General features: G+C 37.8%; 1 protein-coding gene across 1 annotated transcript in view; it reads right to left on the bottom strand.

The window, feature by feature from the left end:
• RyR (Ryanodine receptor) overlaps positions 1–22,847 on the bottom strand; it is an 841,404-nt gene that overhangs the window by 780,664 nt on the left and 37,893 nt on the right. The window contains exons 7-8 of the mRNA XM_090376454.1: positions 14,546–14,756; positions 8,261–8,365 (exon numbers count right to left, since the gene is read on the bottom strand). Of these exons, the coding sequence (XP_090232580.1) occupies positions 8,261–8,365; positions 14,546–14,756 (316 nt within the window). The remainder of the gene's footprint in view (positions 1–8,260; positions 8,366–14,545; positions 14,757–22,847) is intronic.

Below are 22,847 nucleotides of genomic sequence, written 5' to 3' on the forward strand. Positions count from 1 at the left end.
GTTCGGGGCATGGTAGTTTAAATTAATAAAATCAATAAATTAAATGTCAGTAGTATTTGAATAGAAACTATGAAATAGAAACAGTGAAGCGTATTACTATATAATTATGCGTTAGAGCTACCTAGCTACCTCAATTAAAAAATTTGAATTCCCTATACACAAAAACAATGGCTACAAAAATCGAACACAAAAATAACGGTTTTACCTATCGTAAGTAAAATCCACAAAAACTCTTTATCTAAATTAAAATAAAAAATAACCAGCGTAACTATAACTATATGACTACGTATTAAGTACAATATAAAACAACAATCATGTAAATAAAAGGCAAACACTTATCGTTTTTGCGGAGCTTGTAACTGACAGCTGTAACTTTTAAATAGAGTCAGCGCCCTCCCGTAGTTACGTGACTAGGTTGCTAGTCACGTAACTTACCAGTTACTACTCAGGTTACTGTAATTCCCATGATATCTTTAGATCATTAGCATTAGTTAGCACTAGCATTAGCATTAGTAGAGGCAAATGATGCAAGAAAGCAAGTTTATGCAGCATCAGCCAAAAAAAAAAAAACCCCTCCCATTTCACCCTTCCATTCATTCCAAATGCCTATCCAGCTCAGCCTTAAATTTATTTAGGCTATCAACTTCCACAACAAAAGATGGAAGTCTGTTCCCCCAATCAACAACCAGCTGGCTAAAGGGAAAATTTCCGCACATCGATTCTACAACCGTCTTTCCTCAATTTGAAGCTGTGTACCCTCAGGTTCTTAATCTGAGCAACAGGAAGAATCCCATCAACATTCAGCTTGCTCAACCCATTCAAGGCCTTATACACCTCAATCAGATCACCTCGCAGGTGCCTACTCTCCAGGTGTTGCAATTTGCAGAACTTAAACATTCTTGGTAAAAGCACCACTTTGTTCCCCTCACCAATCTTGTTGCCCTTCTTTTTACTCGTTCTAGCAACTCTACATCCTTTCTAAAATGAGGCCTCCAGACCTGTACACAGTACTCTAGGTGTAGACTGACCACAGCCTTGTATAATGGGATAATCACCTCCCTGTCCCTGCTAGCAAAATTCCTATATATATCATTGACAAGATCCCATGACCTGCCCTGGCAGCCTGTCTGCACTGCTCAGCGAACTTCATATTGTTATTATTTGGTTTTTAGGAGCATTAGCAAGCAAGGCCATATTCCTCCGAAGATATGCGGTGGTCATTCCCTGACCTTTCCGCATCCTCTGTAGTTGGTGGTCACGGGCTCGAACCCTGGTCTAATCAAGAAGTGTGTGCTATGCACTGCTGCTCCTGCCCACCTGGCTATGGAGGCGCCAGCGAAGTTCATATCTGACTGCACAATTACCCCCAGGTTTTTTTTACTTTCCACTTCCCTGAGTATAGTACCATACAGTTGGTAACTTTCTCTTTGGTTATTGCTACCCATATGCAGTACTTTGCATTTGTCAATGTTAAACTTCAGTTGCCACTTCTCAGCCCATTTGCCCAACTTATCTAAATCCAGTTGGAGTAGCATACTGTCTTTACTGTCATTAACAACCCTGCCAACCTTTGTATCATCTGCAAACTTGGACATTAAACCTGATATACTTTCATCAAAATCATTGATAAATATACAAAACAACAATGGGCCCAACACCGAACCCTGGGGAACTCCACTAATAACATCTGTCCACGAAGAACAGTGTCTACTGTTTACCACTCTCTGCCGTCTCCCACTCAACCATCCCTTTATCCATTGTAGCAACTTACCCTTAATGCCATACCTCTCCAATTTGTACAGCAGTCTTCCATGTGCAACGGTATCAATACTTTGCTGAAATCCAAGTATATGATATCAAAATTATTTTTGGCATTCAATTCCTTTGTGACCACATCATAATATCCAATCAAATTCCATATCCAGGTGCTTTTTTATGTTTAACTTCAACAATTTCTCCTCCACTTTTCTCTCAGTTATTACAAAATCATTTAGCTCCCTGTTAGAGTTTGATAAACTTCTGGTATTCTCCTCCTTGAATAACTCCTCATGTGTGAATGTAGATGAAAATATTCATTCAGTTTATCAGCTACTTGAGCAGGATCATCAATAGTTGATCCATCTATGTTAAATGGACTGATCTGATTCATCCCCTTCCTTCTAAAGTTTTCTCTCCTTCTATGCATCCCATGCATTTTTTTTCTCTGCCATGAGCCTCATTAATTCATCCGACATCCATAAAGGCCTGAACCTCGAACAGTATTTCGTAGTTGGTATGAAATACCTTGCTTGATAGCTTGATAGCTTGCTTTCTTGCATCATATGCCTCTGCTAATTTTAATGCTATCTACACTCATATCCACACTAAGGTGTCCTGGTTGCCAATCTCTGCAGCCCACATAATTAAAATCTTTCCTCGTATGGATGCCTCTTGTATGTCTCACCATGAAGTTTGACCATCTTTAGATCCTTTCAAGAAGCTCATTGTCTTTTTGTAGGTGAGGTCTCCATGCTTGGCACATATTCCAAGTGTGAGCTTATAATTGTCTTATACAGTTAGATTATGACTTCCCTATCTCTACAGGCTATTGTTCATTAAATCATTGATAGGACACAATGGGCTTTCCTGGCTGCCTATCTATACTACTCAGAGAATTTCATAACCACCCATGTCACAACTCCAGGATCCTTTCCTCCACTACTGTTTTTCATTTAACCCTACTAAGTGTATAAGTTATTCTGGTATTGCTATTCCCTGTGCAGGAGACCTTGCATTTTTCTGCATTAAAATATAGCAGCCACTTTTTTCACCATCCTTGAATCTTGTTCTCTTCATTCTGAAGGGAGACTGATCAGCACTTATTATTAACCACACTCCCAATCTTTACATCATCTGCAAATTTTAATATCATGCCCTCTATCGCCTCATTGGTGTTGTTTAAGAAAATTATAAACAACAGTGGTCCAAGATCCAATCTTTCAGGTACCACACTTCTGATATTACACCAATCTGAAGCATATCTATTAATCACAACTTGTTGCTTCCTGCCCTGCAACCACCCTGTGATCAATCTTAGAATTTTACCTGTGATCACGGTGTTCCAGCTTATACAGTAACTTCTCATGATGGATTGAGCCAAATGTCTTGCTAAAATCTAAATAAACTATATCAAAATTATTCCCTCATCCAGCTCATGAGCAACTGTCAAAATAGTCCAGATTAGTTAAATGTGATTTTCCCTTAACAAAACCATGTGTGTACTAAAGAATTCCATTTCTGTCTAAATGTCTCTGGATTACACTCTTCATTACTGCCTCCAAGATTTTCCACTGAACAGAGATCAACTGGCCTGCAGTTACCCACTTCACTCTTCCAACAGAATCACCTTTATGTATTATGAAACCATTGGCATTTATGAGGGAATAACTGGATTTGAGATTTCATTGATCTCTCTCTCTCTCTCTCTCTCTCTTGAGTTCAATGATGTCTGCCACAATGGCTTATAATTAACCTCAATGTCTCTGCAGATGCCTTCCTCAAAAAGGAGGGTCAAAAGTTTTTCTAATAAATAATCATCTTTAATTTCAAAATCACTGATTTCATATATCTCAGCTTCACTCACATAGCTTCTCCTCACTGTGAAGGATCTTTTGTCTTCAAAAAACCAATGTGAAGTATCTTTTGTCTTCAAAAAACCAATGTGAAGTATCTATTCAATTCATCAGCAACATCAGCTGGATTATCTAAGACTTTCCCACACTCAATACAAAATGGTCCAATTTGATTTGTTTTCTTCTTCTTTGCATTCACATACATGAGAAACTCCTTGTCCGTGTTCTTTGTTCTCTTAGCCAGTGCATTCTCATACTTAGTCTTTTACTGCCCTAATCTTTTCTATGGTACTATTACAGATCAGCTTGTAACTATTGTAGGCCTGGGTACTTTTCATCTTTTAATCTCTACATGGCATTTTTTTTTTTTTTTTTTTTGCTCTATTAGACTAGCCAGTTCTGCATTTATCCGTCTTGGCATCCTCTTCATGCTATACTTTTTTTTAATGGTACATACACAGTGTGGAAAGTGGAAAATGAGACTGATGCTAGAAAAAATAATGATCCCACATATGAGTAAACTAACCTTGGTTTATTCAAAGTAATGTCCTCCCACATCCCCACACTACATGCAATGATCACAAAGTGACTGGAATGACTGGTGGAAGGCCATGACTGGTAGACTGTTCGATGTTCTCATCACAGTTCTTTGAATGTGTCAACTTTATCAAAATAACAGCCTTTCAGTGGTGCCTTGAGCTTCAGGAACAAAAAAAGAATTGGACTAAGTCTGGTGATAATGAAGAGTCTGGTGATAATGGCTCTAAATGTGAGATTTTGCACCTGGGAAAAATCCAGTTACAAAAAACCAGAGAAGAAATCCAGAAATCCAGTTACAATAAACCAGAGGAAGAGGAGTGAGTGTAAGAGTAAGCAGACTTTTTTGCTAGCCAAAACCTCCTGAACAATGAGAGCCTTATGGCTTGGTGCTTTGTCGTGCAAGAGGAACCAACTACCGTCTACTCCAAACCAAGGCCGCTCATGATGGATTCTCTGCAACAAACATTTCAAAATGTCCAGATAGTAGGCAGCAGTAACACTATAGCCATCGAACACGAATTCTTTGTGTACAATTCCCTTGCTATTGTAGAAAGTTATGAGCATGGTTTTAATTTTTGACCTTTCTCTACAAACATTTTTGGCTTTGGGAGAGTTTGCTGACTTCCTCTCTTACTTTGTTACTTCGTTGTGGAATTGTACTGAAAACACCATGTCCTGTCACCCATAACAATCGAATTCAAGAAGATGGGTTTGCTTTCAGCAGCTTCAATGCATTCTCTGCACTATTCAACACACACCTGTCATTGACCGTCTGTTAACAAATGTGGAACAAGCCCCACACAGATCTTTGCTTCCTTCGAAGCCTGGGTTATTACTTGTTAAATGCTTTCCTTATTATTATTATTATTATTATTATTATTACCCTTTGTGTGTGTGTGTGTGTGAGAGAGAGAGAGAGAGAGAGAGAGAGAGAGAGAAGTAGAAGGAAATCACCAAGAAAGAGAAGAATGATGATATCCAGCTGAGGACCCTGGGTGTGCCAAGCCCATACTCACCAGATGTGAGCCCCTGGGGTTGTTGTCAGTGGTGCCACAAACATGATCCTTTACATAGCTAGAAATAAAGAAGTCATATGGTTTTAGTTCCAGAGACATGGGGGGGAACAGTTAATCATGGTTCTAAACAGCCTAAATCTGGCAATGTTCATTGGTGATGAACCTTTATTCGTGATGCTATATAATTTAAAAAAATGGCATCTTGGGTAGAACCACTGATGACAGCATTTGTTTTCAAGTCAAATATAAGTCCAAGCCATAAGATCAAATATTCATCTCTCATCTTCAGGAAGAGCAAAGAGCTCCTTGTGATCACAGTAACAGTATAAATTTTTATTTAAACTACTGCATTGAATTTTTATTTAAAATATTCCATTAAAATATTTTCCTGCAATCCAGTAGTATGAAGTTCATTCCATTCTCATAAATAATTCTTTCTTTGTTTTATCATCATTTTCAAATTTATTCACTAAATAATTATACAATGTGTTTCTCTATTTGTTATTTGTTTCTTGTACACCAATAGTTCCACACCCTGTTAATGTGCAGTGGAGGGTCTGAGAAGCTGTTAGGACTTTGGTATGGTGTTTGCATTCCTTCTAATTGTTCAACAAAAGACCTTGATTTGCTTTTACAAGGAGGTAAGTTTAGTCAAGTAAAGTTAATTGATGAAACCATGATGCATCTGGAAGAAATACACATTTACAAAACAACACACTGTAAATGCAACAGCTGAGGAAATATGAAATCCATTATATTGGATTGTCCTTATAAATTATCAAGAAGTATAAACTTGTCAATTAAAGTCTAATAAATTGAGTTACTGTAGATTTGTTAAAATTGGGAGGAAGAGACATGACACAAAAACTGGCAAGACTTCACAAAATGTATTAGAAAAGGTGTGATGCCTAAGGAGTGGAAAAATGCAATCATAATTTTGCTGCATAAGAATGGAGATAAATCAGAAATTGGAAATTATAGACCAATTAGCTTGTTATCCCACAACTACAAGTTGTTCAGAAGGGTCATTACTAACAGATTAGAAAGAATATTTGATGAGAATCAACTGAAAGAGCAAGCTGGGTTTAGGATACGATTCTCAACTATGGGTCCCCTTCACATAATATTGCAGCTAATGGAGAAAGCAAACGGATATAAAACACCGTTATGTCTGGCATTTGTGGATTATGAAAAGGCATTTGACTCCATACAGCATAAGGCAATATATCGGGCACTGGAAAGACAAGGCACAGATATCCCATATATTATGATTTTGAAGAAAATATATGAGAATGCTACCGGCTTTATTAGATTAGACAAAGAGTAACAAATTTAAAATTGAGAAATGAGTTTGACAAGGAGACAGAATATCTCTGAAGCTATTTACTGCTGTCCTTGAGGAAGCTTTCAGAAGATTAGACTGGTCTCAGAAAGGAGTCAATGTGAATGGAGGGTACCTAAACCATTTACGATTAGCAGATGATATTGTGACCATAAGCCAAGATCCCAAAGAATTAGAGGAAAACCTTAATCAGTTATGCAGAGTTAGTAAGGATTTCAGACTAAAGATGAATATGGCTAAAACAAAAGTAATGATGAACAAATATGCTTACAGAAAGGGATATAGTAAAAAAGGCCTACGTGCTCTGGATTCATTACGAAAATTTATTTTGTTTCCCAGAGCAAACCAAACACAATCACAACAACAAGCCCTCGGCCGGGAGGCAGCCCTCCTCAGACCGAACACACGAATGGCAGTTGGAATAGAGATGTGCACTGCCAGGATGGTGCGTGAGGCGCGTGGTTAATTGTTTGTTGATGTTTGTGGCTGTGACATATGGTGGTGACGTGGCCAGCATTTGTCTATGGATAGAATTACTGCCTCTGTGATGGGGTTAACTTGGCAACCACTGTTCCTGTTCAAAAAGGCATCCGGATGCCTCTTTGAACAGGAACTGTTTGAATTTTGCTAGCAGGGAAAAGGAGGTGATTATCCCTCTGTATAAGGCAATGGTCAGGCCACGCCTTGAGTACTGCGTACAGGTTTGGAGACCTCATTTTAGGAAGGATGTAGATTTACTTGAGCGGGTACAGAGAAGGGCAACAAGATTGGTGAGGGGAATGAAGGGATCCTCTTACCAAGAGAGGCTTAAGTTCTGCAAATTGCAGTGGCTGGAGACTAGGCACCTGCGCGGTGATCTGATTGAGGTATATAAGGCCTTGAATGGATTGAGCACGCTGAATTCTGATGGGATCCTTCCACTTGTTCAGATTACGAACCTAAGGGGGCATAAATTCAAATTAAGAAAAGACAGATGTAGAATAGATGTGCAGAAATTTGCCTTTAGCCAGCGGGTGGTTAATTGCTGGAACAATTAATGCATGGATCTTCTTTAATCCCTTGGAGCACTGCACATCAGTCACTGGTAATGAATTCCCATACTTTTCAATCAGATCTGCCATTTGAATTGTTTTTGGTGGGCCTGGATATTTGTGTCTTCTGGTGGTTCTCTTCCATTGGCAAAATGTTTATGCCACTCAAATACACATGCATGAGACAGACAATTTTCTCCATACACTTTCTTCATCATTTGGAAAAATTTTCAATGCACTTTTGCCCAGTCAAACACAAAACTTGATGTTTGCTCTTTGTTCCTCCACAAAACAGACACATCAGACACATGAGAGACATGTAGTTCAGCTCACACTACAATCTAAAATGATGGTAATTTTTGCTGACCTTGATTGTAGTGCTCGAGAAACAATCACTCTTTCATTTCATGTTTACTTCTAGTAGTTAGCAGCACCAGCACTCATCTGATAACATCAATCTTGTTTTCCAATTACCACACTATGTATGTGTTTATGGCTTCTGCGATTATTGCTTTGAAGGTATCCCATGATACTAATGTATTTGCCCTCCCTTTGTAATCCAACTTCCCAATTAACAGATGCCATGTAGTGTCTCAAACTACCATAGCCCCCTTCCTGAAGTATCTTACTGCGATAAAGTAATAGACAATGCCACACACGTACAGTTTGAAAAGTATAATAATTACAATCATTTCAAATGGGAACCATCCAGAAACTTACCTCTCCATAATGCCAACCTACACTGATTTTATTCATAGCCCATACTTCATGAATGTTCTCAGCAAGTTTATCTCGAACAGATTCAATATATGTGGGCAAGTTTATCTGAAATGATATGCATATTAGGTTAGAACTCTATTTCCAAATATTCCACTTCATATATAACATTTTAAAAACTCAAGTAATTTAAAGGTAACAAGCTTTTGGTCTACTATGAGCTACACAACATTAATGTATGATTAGTGTAAAAACATTAGTGAAAAACTTGCTTTTTTTTCTTGGCTATATACAATAATGGCACATCCTTTATTGATTAAAAATTAATGCTACATGATTCTTGCAGACCCAAAAACTGACAGCTTTAAATTACTTGTGTTTAAATAATCATACTTTTTCTTATTTTCATATTATGAAAATAAATCATCAATGGGGTTGTAATGCACTCCACTGATGGATGGCATCTAAAATAGCTACTTGTACAAGAGCATCCATTACAAATATATAACAATATACTTCTTCTTTGGAACAAGTGCTGTTTATTTGTAATATAAGACTGAGACAACTCATGGCAAATTTGTATGGAATAAAGAATAAAATGGAATTTTACTCATAGTGCAACAGTTAACATTTATAAAAAATGTCTTCCTTTATAATATAAATAATACATCTAATGCACTAATATTCATTGCAACAAATATAAATAATATTCAACAATAACAAACAAATTCCAAATTACTGCTATCAAATGCCAGGCATTTGGGTAGCAATAATCCCAGAATAATGTACCATATAGGTACCATCAAACTCAAGGTAATGGAGAACAAAAAAGACCTACATGTAATTGTGCAGCCTAATATGAAATTCTCTGAGCATTCTCCATTAGCTGTTCTAGCAGTCTCTCAAACAGACTGCTAGAACAGCAAATGATATGCAGGAACTTTGCAAGCAGGGATAAAGAGGTGATTATTCCACTGTAGAAAGAAATGGTTAGGCTATATCTTCAGTACTGTATACAGATTCAGAAGCCTCATTTTATATAGAATGTAGATCTAGTGGAAAGAGTGCTAAGAACAGAAACAAAATGGGCACAAAAGGTTATTCTTAACAAGGAAAACTGCAGATTCTGTAAACTACTGTCTCTGAAAGTAACAATTTCAGTAGCAACAGCCCATTTAAATCCTTAAATGATTGAAGTGTTTAAAATTTTAAACACTTCAGTCATTTAAGGAGATGGCATCTTTCGTCTTTCTCAGATGATATACACAGGGACTGGGGACAGATTTAAACTGGAAAAAGATGGTTGTGGAGTAGCTGAGCAGAAATTGGCCATCAGCCAGAGATAAATTTCCAACACATGTAAATAGCATAAACAACAATCAACTGAATGCTTCACCATATGAAACTTTACTACCCGCATCCACGAGTGGTTACTTTGAGGATGGAAATCTTACTCGTCTCTGATACAAATGCACTAATTGCTGATTAGCATTAGTAGAGGCATATGATGCAAGAAAGCAAGCTTATGCAGCATCAGCCAAAAAAAAAAAAAAAACCACTTCCACTTCACCCCTCCATTCGTTTGAAATATCTATCCAGCTGAGCCTTAAATTTATTTAGGCTATCAACTTCCACGACAAGGGATGGAAGTCTGTTCCACCAACCAACTACCCGCTGGCTAAAGGCAAATTTCCGCACATCTATTCTACATCTGTCTTTCCTCAATTTGAATTTATGCCATCTCAGGTGATTATTCTGAACAAGAGGAAGAATCCCATCAGCATTGAGCATGCTCAAACCATTCAAGGCTTTATACACCTCTATCAGATCACCTCGCTGGTGCCTAGTCTCCAGACACTGTAATTTGCAAAACTTAAGCCTTTCTTCGTAAGAGTACCCCTTTGTTCCATTCACTAATCTTGTTGCCCTTCTCTGTACTCGTTCCAGCAGCTCTACATCCTTCTTGAAATGAAGTATCCAGACCTGTATACAGTACTCAAGGAGTGGCCCGACCATTGCCTTATACAAGGGAATAATTACCTCTTTATCCCTGCTAGAAAAATTCCTGTATATCATTGGTAAGACACCATGAGCTACTCTTGCAGCCCGTCTGCACTGCTCAGAGAACTTCATATCTGCCTGCACAATTATCCCCAGGTCCTTTTCATTCTCTACCACTGACAGTGTAGTACCACAGAGTTGATACGTTGCTCTGGGGTTGCTGTTTCCCATATGTAGTACTTTACATTTGTCAATGTTAAACTTCATTTGCCACCTCTCAGCCCATCTGCTCAACCTTTCCAGATCCTGTTGCAGCAACATAGCATCAGTAGTATCCTTAACAACCCTGCCAACCTTTGTATCGTCTGCAAACTTGGACATTAAGCTTGATATACCATCATCAATATCATTTATAAATACAGAAAACAATAATGGACCCAACACTGAACCCTGAGGGACTCCACTAATAACATTAGTCCATGATGAGCAGTGTCCATTGATTACCACTCTCTGTCTTCTCCCCCCCCCCAGCCACCCCTATATCCATAGCAGCAATTTGCCTCCAATGCCACACTGCTCCAATTTGTGCAGCAGTCTTCCATATGCAACAGTATCAAAAGCCTTTCTAAGATCGAAGTATATAATATCAAAGTTATTCCCTGCATCCAGTTCTTTTGTGACTGCATCATAGTATCCAATCAAATTGGTCAGGCAAGACTTCCCCTTAACAAAATCATGCTGTGTCCAAGCGATAACTGAAGTCTTGTCTAAGTGATCCTATAGTGCTTCTTTAACCAGTGCCTCCATTAATTTTCCTGGAACAGAAGTTAAACTCACAGGTCTATAATTACTTGTGTTGGCCTTTGATCCTCCTCTGTGAATTGGGGTCACATTTGCAGATCTCCAGTCTGTGGGTACCTCCCCTGAGTCCAAGGAAGCTCTCATAATTATGGCTAAGGGTTTGCTTACTTCCTTTGCTGCCTCCTTTAATATAACTGGATAGATCCCATCCACCCCAGGTGCCTTTCTTGTATTTATCTTCAACAATTTCTCCTCCACTTTACTCTCAGTTATTACAAGATTCTCTAGCCTACTGCCAGAGTTGAATACACCTCTGGCATTCCCCTCGCTGAATAACTCCTCATGTGTGAATGTCGATGTAAAATATTCATTTAGATTGGCTCAGATTGTCCTAAATCAAGTACTGTGCTATGTATTGTGAACAGTGCACAATACATAACACAGTACGATGCCAATAAATTTTGTCTGACGATTTTAAACTTTCAATTTATAAAAAAATTGCAAAAATAAATAAATAAAAATGGCGTTGTGGTTAGTGACAAACGCTATTGCAAATCGGACCAGCGCAAAGCAAGGGCTACCTGTACTTGGATTTTGGGAAAGCTTTTGATACTGTTGCATATGGAAGACTACTGCACAAATCGGAGCAGTATGGCATTAAGGGCAAGTTGCTACAATAGATAAAAGGATGGTTGAGTGGGAGAAGACACGGTGGTCAATGGGTATCAATGGTGGTCAATGGGTATTGCTCTACGTGGACTAATGTTATTAGTGGTGTCCCTCAGGGTTCGGTGTTGGGCTCATTGTTGTTTTGTATATTTATCAATGATATTTATGAAGGCATATCAAGCTTAATATCAAAGTTTGCAGATGATACAAAGGTTGACAGGGTTGTTAATAACAGTAATGACAGTATGCTATCTGAAAAAGTTGGGTAGATGGGCTGAGAAGTGGCAACTGAAGTTTAATATTGACAAATGTAAAGTACTGCATATGGGTAGCAGTAACCCCAGAGAAATGTACCAACCATGTGGTGTTACACTCAGGGTAGTGGAGAATGAAAGAGACTCTGGGGGAATTGTGCAGTCATATATGAAGTTTTCATAGCAGTGCAGACAGGCTGCCAATGGTATGCAGGAATTTTGCAAGCAGGGATAAGGAGGTGATTATCCCTCTGTATAAGGCAATGATCAGGCCACACCTTGAGTACTGCGTAGAGGTCTGAAAGCTTCATTTTAGGAAGAATGTAGAGTTGCTAGAATGAGTACAGAGTAGGGCAACAAGACTGGTGAAGGGAACAAAGGGGTGCTCTTATGAAGAAAGGCTTAAGTTCTGCAAATTGCAGCTTCTGGAGACTAGGCACCTGTGAGACGATCTGATTGAGGTGTATAAAGCCTTGAATGGAACGGATTCTTCCTCTTGCTCAGATTACAAACTTGAGGGGGCATAGATTCAAACTGAGGAAAGACAGTTGTAGAATTGATGTGTGGAAGTTTGCCTTTAGCCAGTGGGTAATTGATTGCTGGAACAAACTTCCATCTGTTGATGTGGAAGTTGATAGCTTAAATAAATTCAAGGCAGAACTAGACAAACATTTGGAATGAATGGATCAGTGAAATGGGAAGGTTTTTTTTTTGGCTGATGCTGTATAAGCTTGCTTTCTTGCATTATGTGCCTCTACTAATTAGAGGAAATGATCAAGTGATTTGTGAAGTGTTTTTTTTTTTTCCTTGGCCAATGCTGTTTCATTGCTGTATTTGTGGCTAGCTACTGATAAGCACAGAAGACTTCAATTCATTGCATGGGCAAAGGTGAAAAAAGCAGTGTTACAGAAATCTGATTTTCACATCACATGAAGTTTATTTTCATTGGACAGGGACTCATTCTTTTTTTTTTTTTTTTTCATTTTTATTAGGAAGCACTGTCAACTCTGCTATATACATATATATTATACACAGATTCATATGATATACAGATTCATACGATATAGAGCTAATATACAGATTCATACGATATAGAGATAATATACAGATTCATACGATATAGAGATAATATACAGATTCATACGATATAGAGATAATATACAGATTCATACGATATAGAGATAATATACAGATTCATACGATATAGAGATAATATACAGATTCATACGATATAGAGATAATATACAGATTCATACGATATAGAGATAATATACAGATTCATACGATATAGAGATAATATACAGATTCATACGATATAGAGATAATATACAGATTCATACGATATAGAGATAATATACAGATTCATACGATATAGAGATAATATAAACTGTGGCACAAGAAACCACAGAACAAGCACATGGCACAATGAGCCACATGACACGAATAAGACCAAACATGGTGCAAGGAGCCACTGATCTTACGAAGTCAACATGAGATTGGACTGGGATTGTGTTGCCCAAAAACTATTGGACTGGGACTATGTAGTTTTCGAGCAATAGGATCTCCCTGCTAGCTTCATGACAAAAGCAACCACAGCCACAGAGGTAAAGTGATTTCGTGGATAGCCCTGTGAAATTATGGTTTAATTTGGACCCTTCTTTTACGTGAAGCTGTTAATGCATAGCAATATCTGCAGATGCTTCGGAATGACTTTTTACTGCAGCTCACTGCAACTCGGCTTCCCACAGACACCCAGTAGTTTATGCAAGACAGCAGCATGCTGCATACAGCTAATGTCATGTTGGATTTTTTTTTTTCACATTGTTTCTGGCCCTCACATATTATTATATTGTTATCCTAACTTGCAACAACTGATTTATTTTATGGCCTCTTCTCAGTCCAGATTTGAATCCATGTGACTTTTTCTTGTGGAGGTTTTCCACCTTGAAAGAGAAGTTGTTCTGCAGGAAACCTGCTACACTTGTAGACTCGAGAGCTATGAATGTTCTGCTACATCATGAAATTGATGAACACAAGTATCATCACATTCATTATAAATATCGGTATATATCTTCAGAAACATGTTTGTAAAAATGGAGGACATATTGAGCATGAAAATTCATAATGTTTGTTACTGGGCTCTATTTTAATTACTGATGTAGTTTAACTTTAATTTTATTTTATCTTCTTTATACAAATTTTTTGATAAATGGTTTAAGAGGTAGGTACTGAACTATTAAGCTTTTGCTATATTTCAATATATAAATAAATGAGCCTACAGTGTAGTTCAGGGCTAAAGCCTCAGGTTACGAAAGAAGTTACTAGCATACAAGTTAGTGAGTGCAACTGCAGCATACGTACAGATATGATGCAATTGCAATAACTTGTATGCTAAATAAATGAGCTTATTTGGAAACATTTAAATGTGTCAAAATTTCATGGACCATCCTGTTGAAAAGAACATACATTTTTAATGAAGTGAGAATTCATTTAAGACCAAAAGACAATGAATACTATATTCAATAAAATGAAAGCAGTGACAATAAAAATAATAATCACTAACCCCAGATGTATCTACAGGTGCTGGTACAAATGCAGTGTCATCAAGTTCAAGGGCAGGGCCAAAAAGGACTCCTTTGTTTACTTCTCCAAACTGAAAGCAGGGCTCTACTGTAAGGATCTGTTTAGGTTGTAAACTTTCAACTAATGGAGAATGGCCTTCTGGTGGACCATACCGTAGTCGTCCTTGATCTCCACCAATAATAAAGCGGCAACTAATAAAAATACCAATGAAGCAAATTCTTTTAAAAAGTATGCACATACATAAGTTATTAATTATTATTATTCTTTGTTAAAATTTGAAAAATGACTGCTAGATAGTGAAAGATGACAAGGCATTATTTTTAAATATTTATCATGTAAATGTAAAAATGTATAAGTGTAAAGTGTGTCCTTGTCTAACAGCACCAGGGGTTCCTCCTGATCTCTGCGTAATATACGTTGTCACGTGAAACAGTACACTGTTGAGGGCAGAAATTTAAAAGTTTATGGGTTTTGGAAGGTGTAGTATTTTGTACCATTGTTCATCTGGTCATTTAGCCATTGGGCTCCTAATGGGACCCACCACTGCCCACACTTTACCCTGTGGAGACAGACCAGGTATCCAGTAGCTCTATATTTTACTCTGGTAGGCCCTGCCGCCTAGTGGCTTAAAAAAGCCACTTAGAGCCTTAAAAAAAAAAAAAAAAAAAAAAAAACCTATCATGGGGATGAACAGTTAAAATTATAAACGCCAAAAAAAAAAAATTGAGAACACGATTTAATTTGGGCGTAGTTAGATTTTGCAGTGTGGGCCATACACTGGCATATAAGTATAGTGGGGGGGGCTGAATACTGGGGGGTGAAAGGCAGAAGTATGGGGATGATAGAGAAGGCAACCCCAGGTGGTCAGTGAGGCAGACCCATGCCCCACCAGGCAAAAAGAGGAGTGGCAGGGAGGGGAGGCAACAGAAAACCATCTCCTACCCCACCAGGGATAGGGAATTGAACGTGACTAGGGTAAGAGCACCCTATTCAGATTGCCGAGTGGCATTGGCAGCATGGCTGCAGAGGTTGTATTTATGTCTAGTCTAGTGGCATTGCAGTTCCTGAGTCAGGTGCCATCCAGAAAGATAGGAAGTCAGAATGGCTGTGCGTTACACATGGGAACGAGTCCCATCCGAGATCACTGTTCATCCAATGCACAGGTATTCAAAGGCGTTTGAAGCAGAGCTGCGAGAGTCATAGTTGAGTTAGATCTAGTGATGTCACAGTTCTGAGGACAGTTAGGCACTCTCTGGAAGGAAAAGTGTCTGGTTGATTTCAGGACCCGTGTGGGAGCAGGTCCCATCCAAAGTTGCTGTCTGTCCGATGCAGTGGAGTTTTTTATCTTAGTCCTCCATCATGTGAACTTCCATTCATTGAAGAGAGAGTTTTGCAGGGGCCCAGTCAGTAGGAGGTCATTGGTGAGTGTCAGTTTGTTGCTGGATATAATTATAATGCAAAAATGTAATTCTCTCATTATCAAAGTATAATAGTAGTAGTAGTAGTAGTAATAATGGCAAATAATGGAAGAAATCAAGCTTAAAAAACACATTTCACTCATCCATACCCTCCAAGAATTTGTCTAGTTCTCTCATGCCTATCCACTTCCACAACAACAACAACAGATGGAAGCTCGTTAAAACAACCAACCAACCACCCACTGGATGAAGGAAAACTTCTGCACATCTATCCTTCAACCATCCTTCCTCAACTTGAACTTATGAATGTGTGCAGTCTCAGCAAGTGGAATGATAGATGATAGAGAAGATTAAGTAAGTTGAATTAACATTCAACTTACTTAATCCACTTGAGGCTTTAAACACCTCAACCAGATCTCCCTGCAGGTGCCTGGTTTTCAGACACTGCAATTTGCAGAACTGAAGCCTTTCTAGGTAAGAGCAATCTTTTGTTCACTTCACCAAACTGGTTGTCCTTCTCTGCAGCCATTCCAGCACATCTACATCCTTCCTATAGTAAGGTCTCATTATGTACAGTACTCGAGATATGGTCTAAACAAAACTCATGGGATCGTGTAAATGATATACAGGAACTTTGCTAGCAAGGATAAGGAGGTGATTATCCCTTTCTATAAGGCAATGGTCAGGCCACACCTTGAGACCTGCATACAAGTCAGGGGGCCTCATTTTGGGAAGGATGTAGAGATGCTGGAACAAGTACAGAGAAGGGCAACAAGATTGCTAAGGGGAATAAATGGCTGCTCTTATCAAGAAAGGATTAAGGTCTATATATTTCAGCATATGGAGACTAGGCACCGAAGTGTCCTGATTGAGGTGTATAAAGCTTTGAATGGTTTAAGCAAGCTCAACGTTGATGGGATTCTTCCTCTTGCTCAGATTTTGCACTTGAGGGGCATTAATTCAAATTAAGGAAAGACAATTCATTAGTTGTGTGGAAATTTGCCTTTAGTCAGCAAATGGTTGATTGCTGGAACAAACTTCTATCTGTTGTTGTGGAAGTTGATAGCATAAATAGATTCGAGGAAGAACGGGTCAAAATTTAGAGCAAATGAATAGGTGAAATGAGAAAGTTTTTTTTTTTGGCTGATGCTGTATAAGCTTGCTTCCTTGCATCATATGCTACTACTAATGCTAATTCTAAAACATCTTGACCTGCCCTAGCATGTCTATACTACTCAGAAAATTTCATGTCTGACTGCACAATTACACCCCTGGTCTTTTTCATTCTCCACCGCTGTGAGTGTATTACCGCACAGTTCATAAGTTACTGGGAGTAATTGTAATTAGATATGAAGTTTTCTGAGCAATGCAGACAGGCTGCCAGAGCAGATCATGGGGTATTTTCAATGATATAGAAGAATTTTACTAGTAGGGAAAAGGAGGTGATTATCCCTTTGTATAAGGCAATGTTCAGGCCATGCCTTGAGTACTGTGTACAGGTCTAGAGGCCTCATTTTAGGACATATGTAGAGATGCTTGAGTGTGTACAGAGAAGGGCAGCAACATTGGTGAGGGAAACGAAAGGATCCCCTTACCAAGGAGATTAAGTTCTGCAAATTGCAGCAGCTGGAGACTAGAATGGGTTGAGCATGATGAATTCTGATGGGATTCTTCCGCTTGCTCAGTTTATGAACCTGAAGAGGCATAAATTCAAATTGAGGAAAGACAGTTGTAGAATAGATGTGTGGAAATTTGCCTTTAGCCAGCAAGTAGTTGATTGCTGAAACAAACTTCCATCTGTCGTGAAAGTTGGCAGCTTAAATAAATTCAAGGAGGAACTGGACAAACTTTTAGATGGAATGGATGTGTGAATTTTTTTTTTTTTTTTGGCTAATGTTACATAAGCTCACATGCTTGCTTTCTTGCATCACATGCCTCTACTACTACTCTAGAGTAACTGCTACCCAGTACATTACCTTGCATTTGTCAATGTTAAACTTCAACTGCCATTTCTCAGCCCATCAACCCAATTTTCTTAGATTTTGTTGCAGTAGCACACCCTGATGCCTGCTGTTAACCACCCTACCAACCTTTGTATCATCTGTAAACTTAGACATTAAGCCTGATGTACCTTCATCAATATCATTGATAAATATTGAAAACAACAATGGACCCAGCAATGAACCCTGGGACTCCACTGAGGAACTTCATCCTGGGGAACATTAGTCTACCGAGAACAGTGCCTGTGGATAACCACCCTCTGTCTTCTTCCGCTTAACCATCCCTTTATCCAGAGCAATAACTTGCCCTTAACGCCACATTACTCCAGTTTATACAGCAGTCTTTTATGTTGTTGTTGTTGTTTGTTTGTTTATTTGGTTTTAGGAGCATTAGCAACTAAGGCCATATTGCTCCGGGGATATGTGGTGGTCATTCCCTGACCTTTCCGCATCTTCCGTATTTGGTGGTGACGGGCTCGAACCCCAGTCTAATCAAGAAGCGTGTGCTACGCACTGCTGCTTCTGCCCACCTGGCTATGGAGGCACCTAGTCTTTTATGTGCAACTGTATAAAAGCCTTCCCGAAATCCAAGTATATGATGAAAAGAACTGGATGCAAAATTATTTTTTGCATCTAGTTCTTTGGTTACTGCATCATAGTAACCTATTAGATTGGTTAGACAAAACTGTCCCTTGACAAATCCATGCTATGATTGCAGTAGAACTGCATGCCTGTCCAAATGGTCTTGCATTACATCATTAACCAGTGATTTCATTATTTTCCCTGTAATAAATGTTAAGATAACAGGACTGTAATTACTCATGTCACCTTTTGATCCCCTTTATGAATTGGGGATATATTCACACTTCTCCAGTATATAGGGACCTCTCCTGGATCCAAGGGTGTTTTCATAATTATGGCTAAGGGTTTTCTTACCTCCTTTGCTGCCTCCCTTAATATAATTGGATAGAATTCATCCATCCAGGTGCCTCTTTTATGTCCATCATCAGCAATTTCTTCTCCACTTTCCTTTCAGTTCTCACAATTTCATTTAGCTCCTCAATGGAGATTGATAAACTTCTGGCCTTCCCTAAAGAATTCCTCTTGTGTGAATGTACATGCAAAATACTTATTTAATTTGTCCACAACCTGAGCAGTGCCATGTACAGTTAATCCATAGACATCAAATGGCCCAATATGATTCAATCCCTTTCTTCAACTATTAATAAAAGCATAGAAGTCTTTGCTGTATTTCTTTGCATTCTTTTCCAAAGACACCTCATAATCTGCCTTAGCTTGTCTACCCTGCATGCCTTTTCTTCTCTGCCAAGTGTCTCAATAGTTCATCTGACATCTATTTATGTCTAAGCCTTGAACAGTATTTCTTTGTTGGAATGAAAAGCCTAGTAGCTTCTTTGATTATTTCCCTGAATACTATCCATTTTGAATTTCCTGTTGGTAACATCATCATTTGTTCCTACTGCACATAATTTAAACATTGTGTGAGACCTCTGTAGCCACACTTGCAAAAGCAGAAGCCTTTCCCTTAGTACACTGTGATCGCTGCCACCCAGTCTTTTACCACAGATTCATAATGCATGAAGAATCATGCTACTAACCAGATTAAGAGTATTGCTTCCTCTTGTTACATTCTGCTGTAGAAAACAGTCATCTAAGAAATCCAGACAAATCTTGCTAATGTGTAAGGGACAAACCTACAAATTCCAGTCAACATCTGGAAAGTTAAAATCCCCATTATGAGACATTCTGATTTCCTGACCCACTCTATTTTCCTGTATAGCTGTTTGGTATACGCATCACAGTCATTAGGCTATTCAATTTTGTTTTCCCATTGTTTATATCTAAAGTGACCAGATCCTTAGCACTGCAATGCAGGACATATAGGGAAGGATTTTTCAAACCCCTAGAAACAATATACACATATTTGTTTAAATTTTTTATAGTTTAAATTTTTTATATATAAAAAATATTCACATACAAAATACAAATTAAATACATTGACTTCTTTGAACTAAACTTATAAAATAAAATATCAAACTTCTTAAAAAAATAACATATATATACATATATATATATTGGTCGATTTTATTTAATTAAATGGTATTTATCTGTAGGGAATTAGGTGTATATGGACCAGGCTACCAAGTTAGCAAATGTAAACTAGCTTTAACCTGGGAGGCCTATAAACGTTATATTAATGAAATGGTATTAAAAATAATATGATGCTAAATAATGAAAATAACAATAAAAATGATAATAAACAATGTAAATTGCAAATAACATTCCCTCACATGGCCATCTGTCTGCTACTTCATCGGGGGCTTTGAGCAGAACAATAGCCACACAAAAGGAATGTGTCATACCTACCTGTTTCTGTTGTCCCCATACCAGTTTTGCCAGTTATTAATTTTTAAGTGATAGTATTAAACTTAAAATTAATAGAAATTCAATGAGAATGGATAATATGTTTAGTTTAATTTTCGTAAATTTTTTTAATTTTTAAAATTTAAATTTTAATTTTAAATTTTGCCAACGTAGTGTCAGAAACAGCAAACTGGGATAGGTGACACAAAGCCCAACGGGTATGTATCAGAATAAATTAGAAAGGTTCTTACTTCCTTCTTGTTCTGTGGTGGTCAGACTGAAAAGAGGATCAGTTCCCGCCTTCTGGTAGTTTTATATGTTGATAAGATTATGCTGCACAGACGAGCCTTTTGTAGATTATGGTGCGATGGTGAAATTGCTTTAGACAATATATCCTGTGCCAATGCGAGTGTTTTGAAAGCCATGAGAAGGTTTATATTTGTGCTTGTGGGGGGGGGGGGGGTTGTTTCTGTCGGAAGGAACCTATATAAATGAAATGATGTGTTTATATCAGTACAATATGTGTTGGAAAATACAAGAAGTATGTTAATAAAAATGGGTTGCTATCCCCTGGACAGGGCCGGTATAGCTTTTCTAAGGCATAATGACCTGTATTTGTCTGGGGGGAAGCTATGTACATATTTACAGCCTCTGTAAATATGTACAGAGAATCTTATACGCGCCGTATAAGATTATACGGCACGTCTGTGCCATATAATATTATCAACATATAAAACTACCAGAAGATGGGAATTGATTCCCTTTTCAGTCGGACCACCACAGAACAAGAAGGAAGTAAGAACCTTTCTCATTTATTCTGATACATACCCGTTGGACTTTGTGTCACCTATCCCAGTTTGCTGTTTCTGACACTACGTTGGCAAAATTTAAAATTAAAATTTAAATTTATAAAAATTTTAAATTTTATGAAAATTAAACTAAACATATTATCCATTCTCATTGAATTTCTATTAATTTTAAGTTTAATACTATCACTTAAAAATTAATAACTGGCAAAACTGGTATGGGGACAACAGAAACGGTTAGGTATGAGACATTCCGTTAGTCTGGCTATAATTCTGCTCAAAGCCCCCGATGAAGTAGCAGACAGATGGCCATGTGAGGGAATGTTATTTGCAATTTACATTGTTTATTATCATTTCTATTGTTATTTTCATTATTTAGCATCATATTATTTTTAATACCATTTCATTAATATAACGTTTAAAGGCCTCCCAGGCTAAAGCTAGTTTACATTTGCTAACTTGGTAGCCTGGTCCATATACACCTAATTCCCTACAGATAAATACCATTTAATTAAATAAAATCTACCAATATAATTTCATGCACGTATAATGTCTAATTGCCCTATGTACAATAGCATTAACGTTGCTCAACTGACAAATACCTAATACTGTAAACTTGACCAGATATCATTATCATAATCTCCAATAAGAACACAATATATATAGGCGCCTCCGTAGCCAGGTGGAAAGGAGCAGAAGTGCGTAGCACACACTTCTTGATTAGACCGGGGTTCAAGCCCGTCACCACCAAATACGGAGGATGCAGAAAGGTCAGGGAATGACCACCGCATATCCTAGAGCAATATGGCCTTAGTTGCTAATGCTCCTAAAAATCAAAAAACAAACAACAATATATATATATATATTTTTTTTTCTTTTCACAGAAAAGCTGAAATTCAGTACAGTATATGGTACCCCTCGTGTTATGCTACGTAATGAACAGAAGGTTGCGTGAAGGATGTGAACTGAAAAAAATAATTGTAATCAGAAGGGGAAAAAAACCACTTATTAGAGGGGTTATGTTTTTAATCAATTTTCATTATTGTTTAGTAAAAAAAAGATTAGTTTTTTTTCTGTGAAATAATAATAATAATACATACATACTTCTTTTAACAATAAAAACAAGAGAAATTAAATAATATAATTAAATATAATTTTCTGCTGAGTGAATTTTTCTTAATAATTCTTCATTATTTGCTATTTCTTCATAAAATTCTTCACAAGAATTAGCTAAATTGCACTTAACATGTAGTATTGCTTTCAGCGTTTCTATGGTCAGTTGTTTTTTTGTTGACGTCCACAACTTACTTATATTGAAAAAACTCTTTCCGTTGTACCAGGTTCTCAGCAAACATAATACAAATGATTTGCATTATGTCCCGGATTAGCTATATGTCCAATCCGGACATTTTCCGGGACAGTTTGCAATGCAGGGCAAATGACTGAAATCCAGGACTGTCCCGCATAATCCGAAATGTCTGGTCACTTTACTTAGATCACACCAAATAGATTCAACATTGCACTAGTCACCCAAGTCAACTGGATGCACTCTTAGATTTAATATTCTTCTTAACTAAGAGCATAACCTCCGCAACCTCTCCTGTCTGTCTTTCCTGTATACATATTGAATATTTCCCATATTGAAATTCAGCATATGCTTATGTCTGCCTCAC

The sequence above is a fragment of the Mastigoproctus giganteus genome, chromosome 6 (genome assembly GCF_048544385.1).
Source record: "Mastigoproctus giganteus isolate SK-2022 chromosome 6, ASM4854438v1, whole genome shotgun sequence".
Lineage (NCBI taxonomy): Eukaryota > Metazoa > Arthropoda > Arachnida > Uropygi > Thelyphonidae > Mastigoproctus > Mastigoproctus giganteus.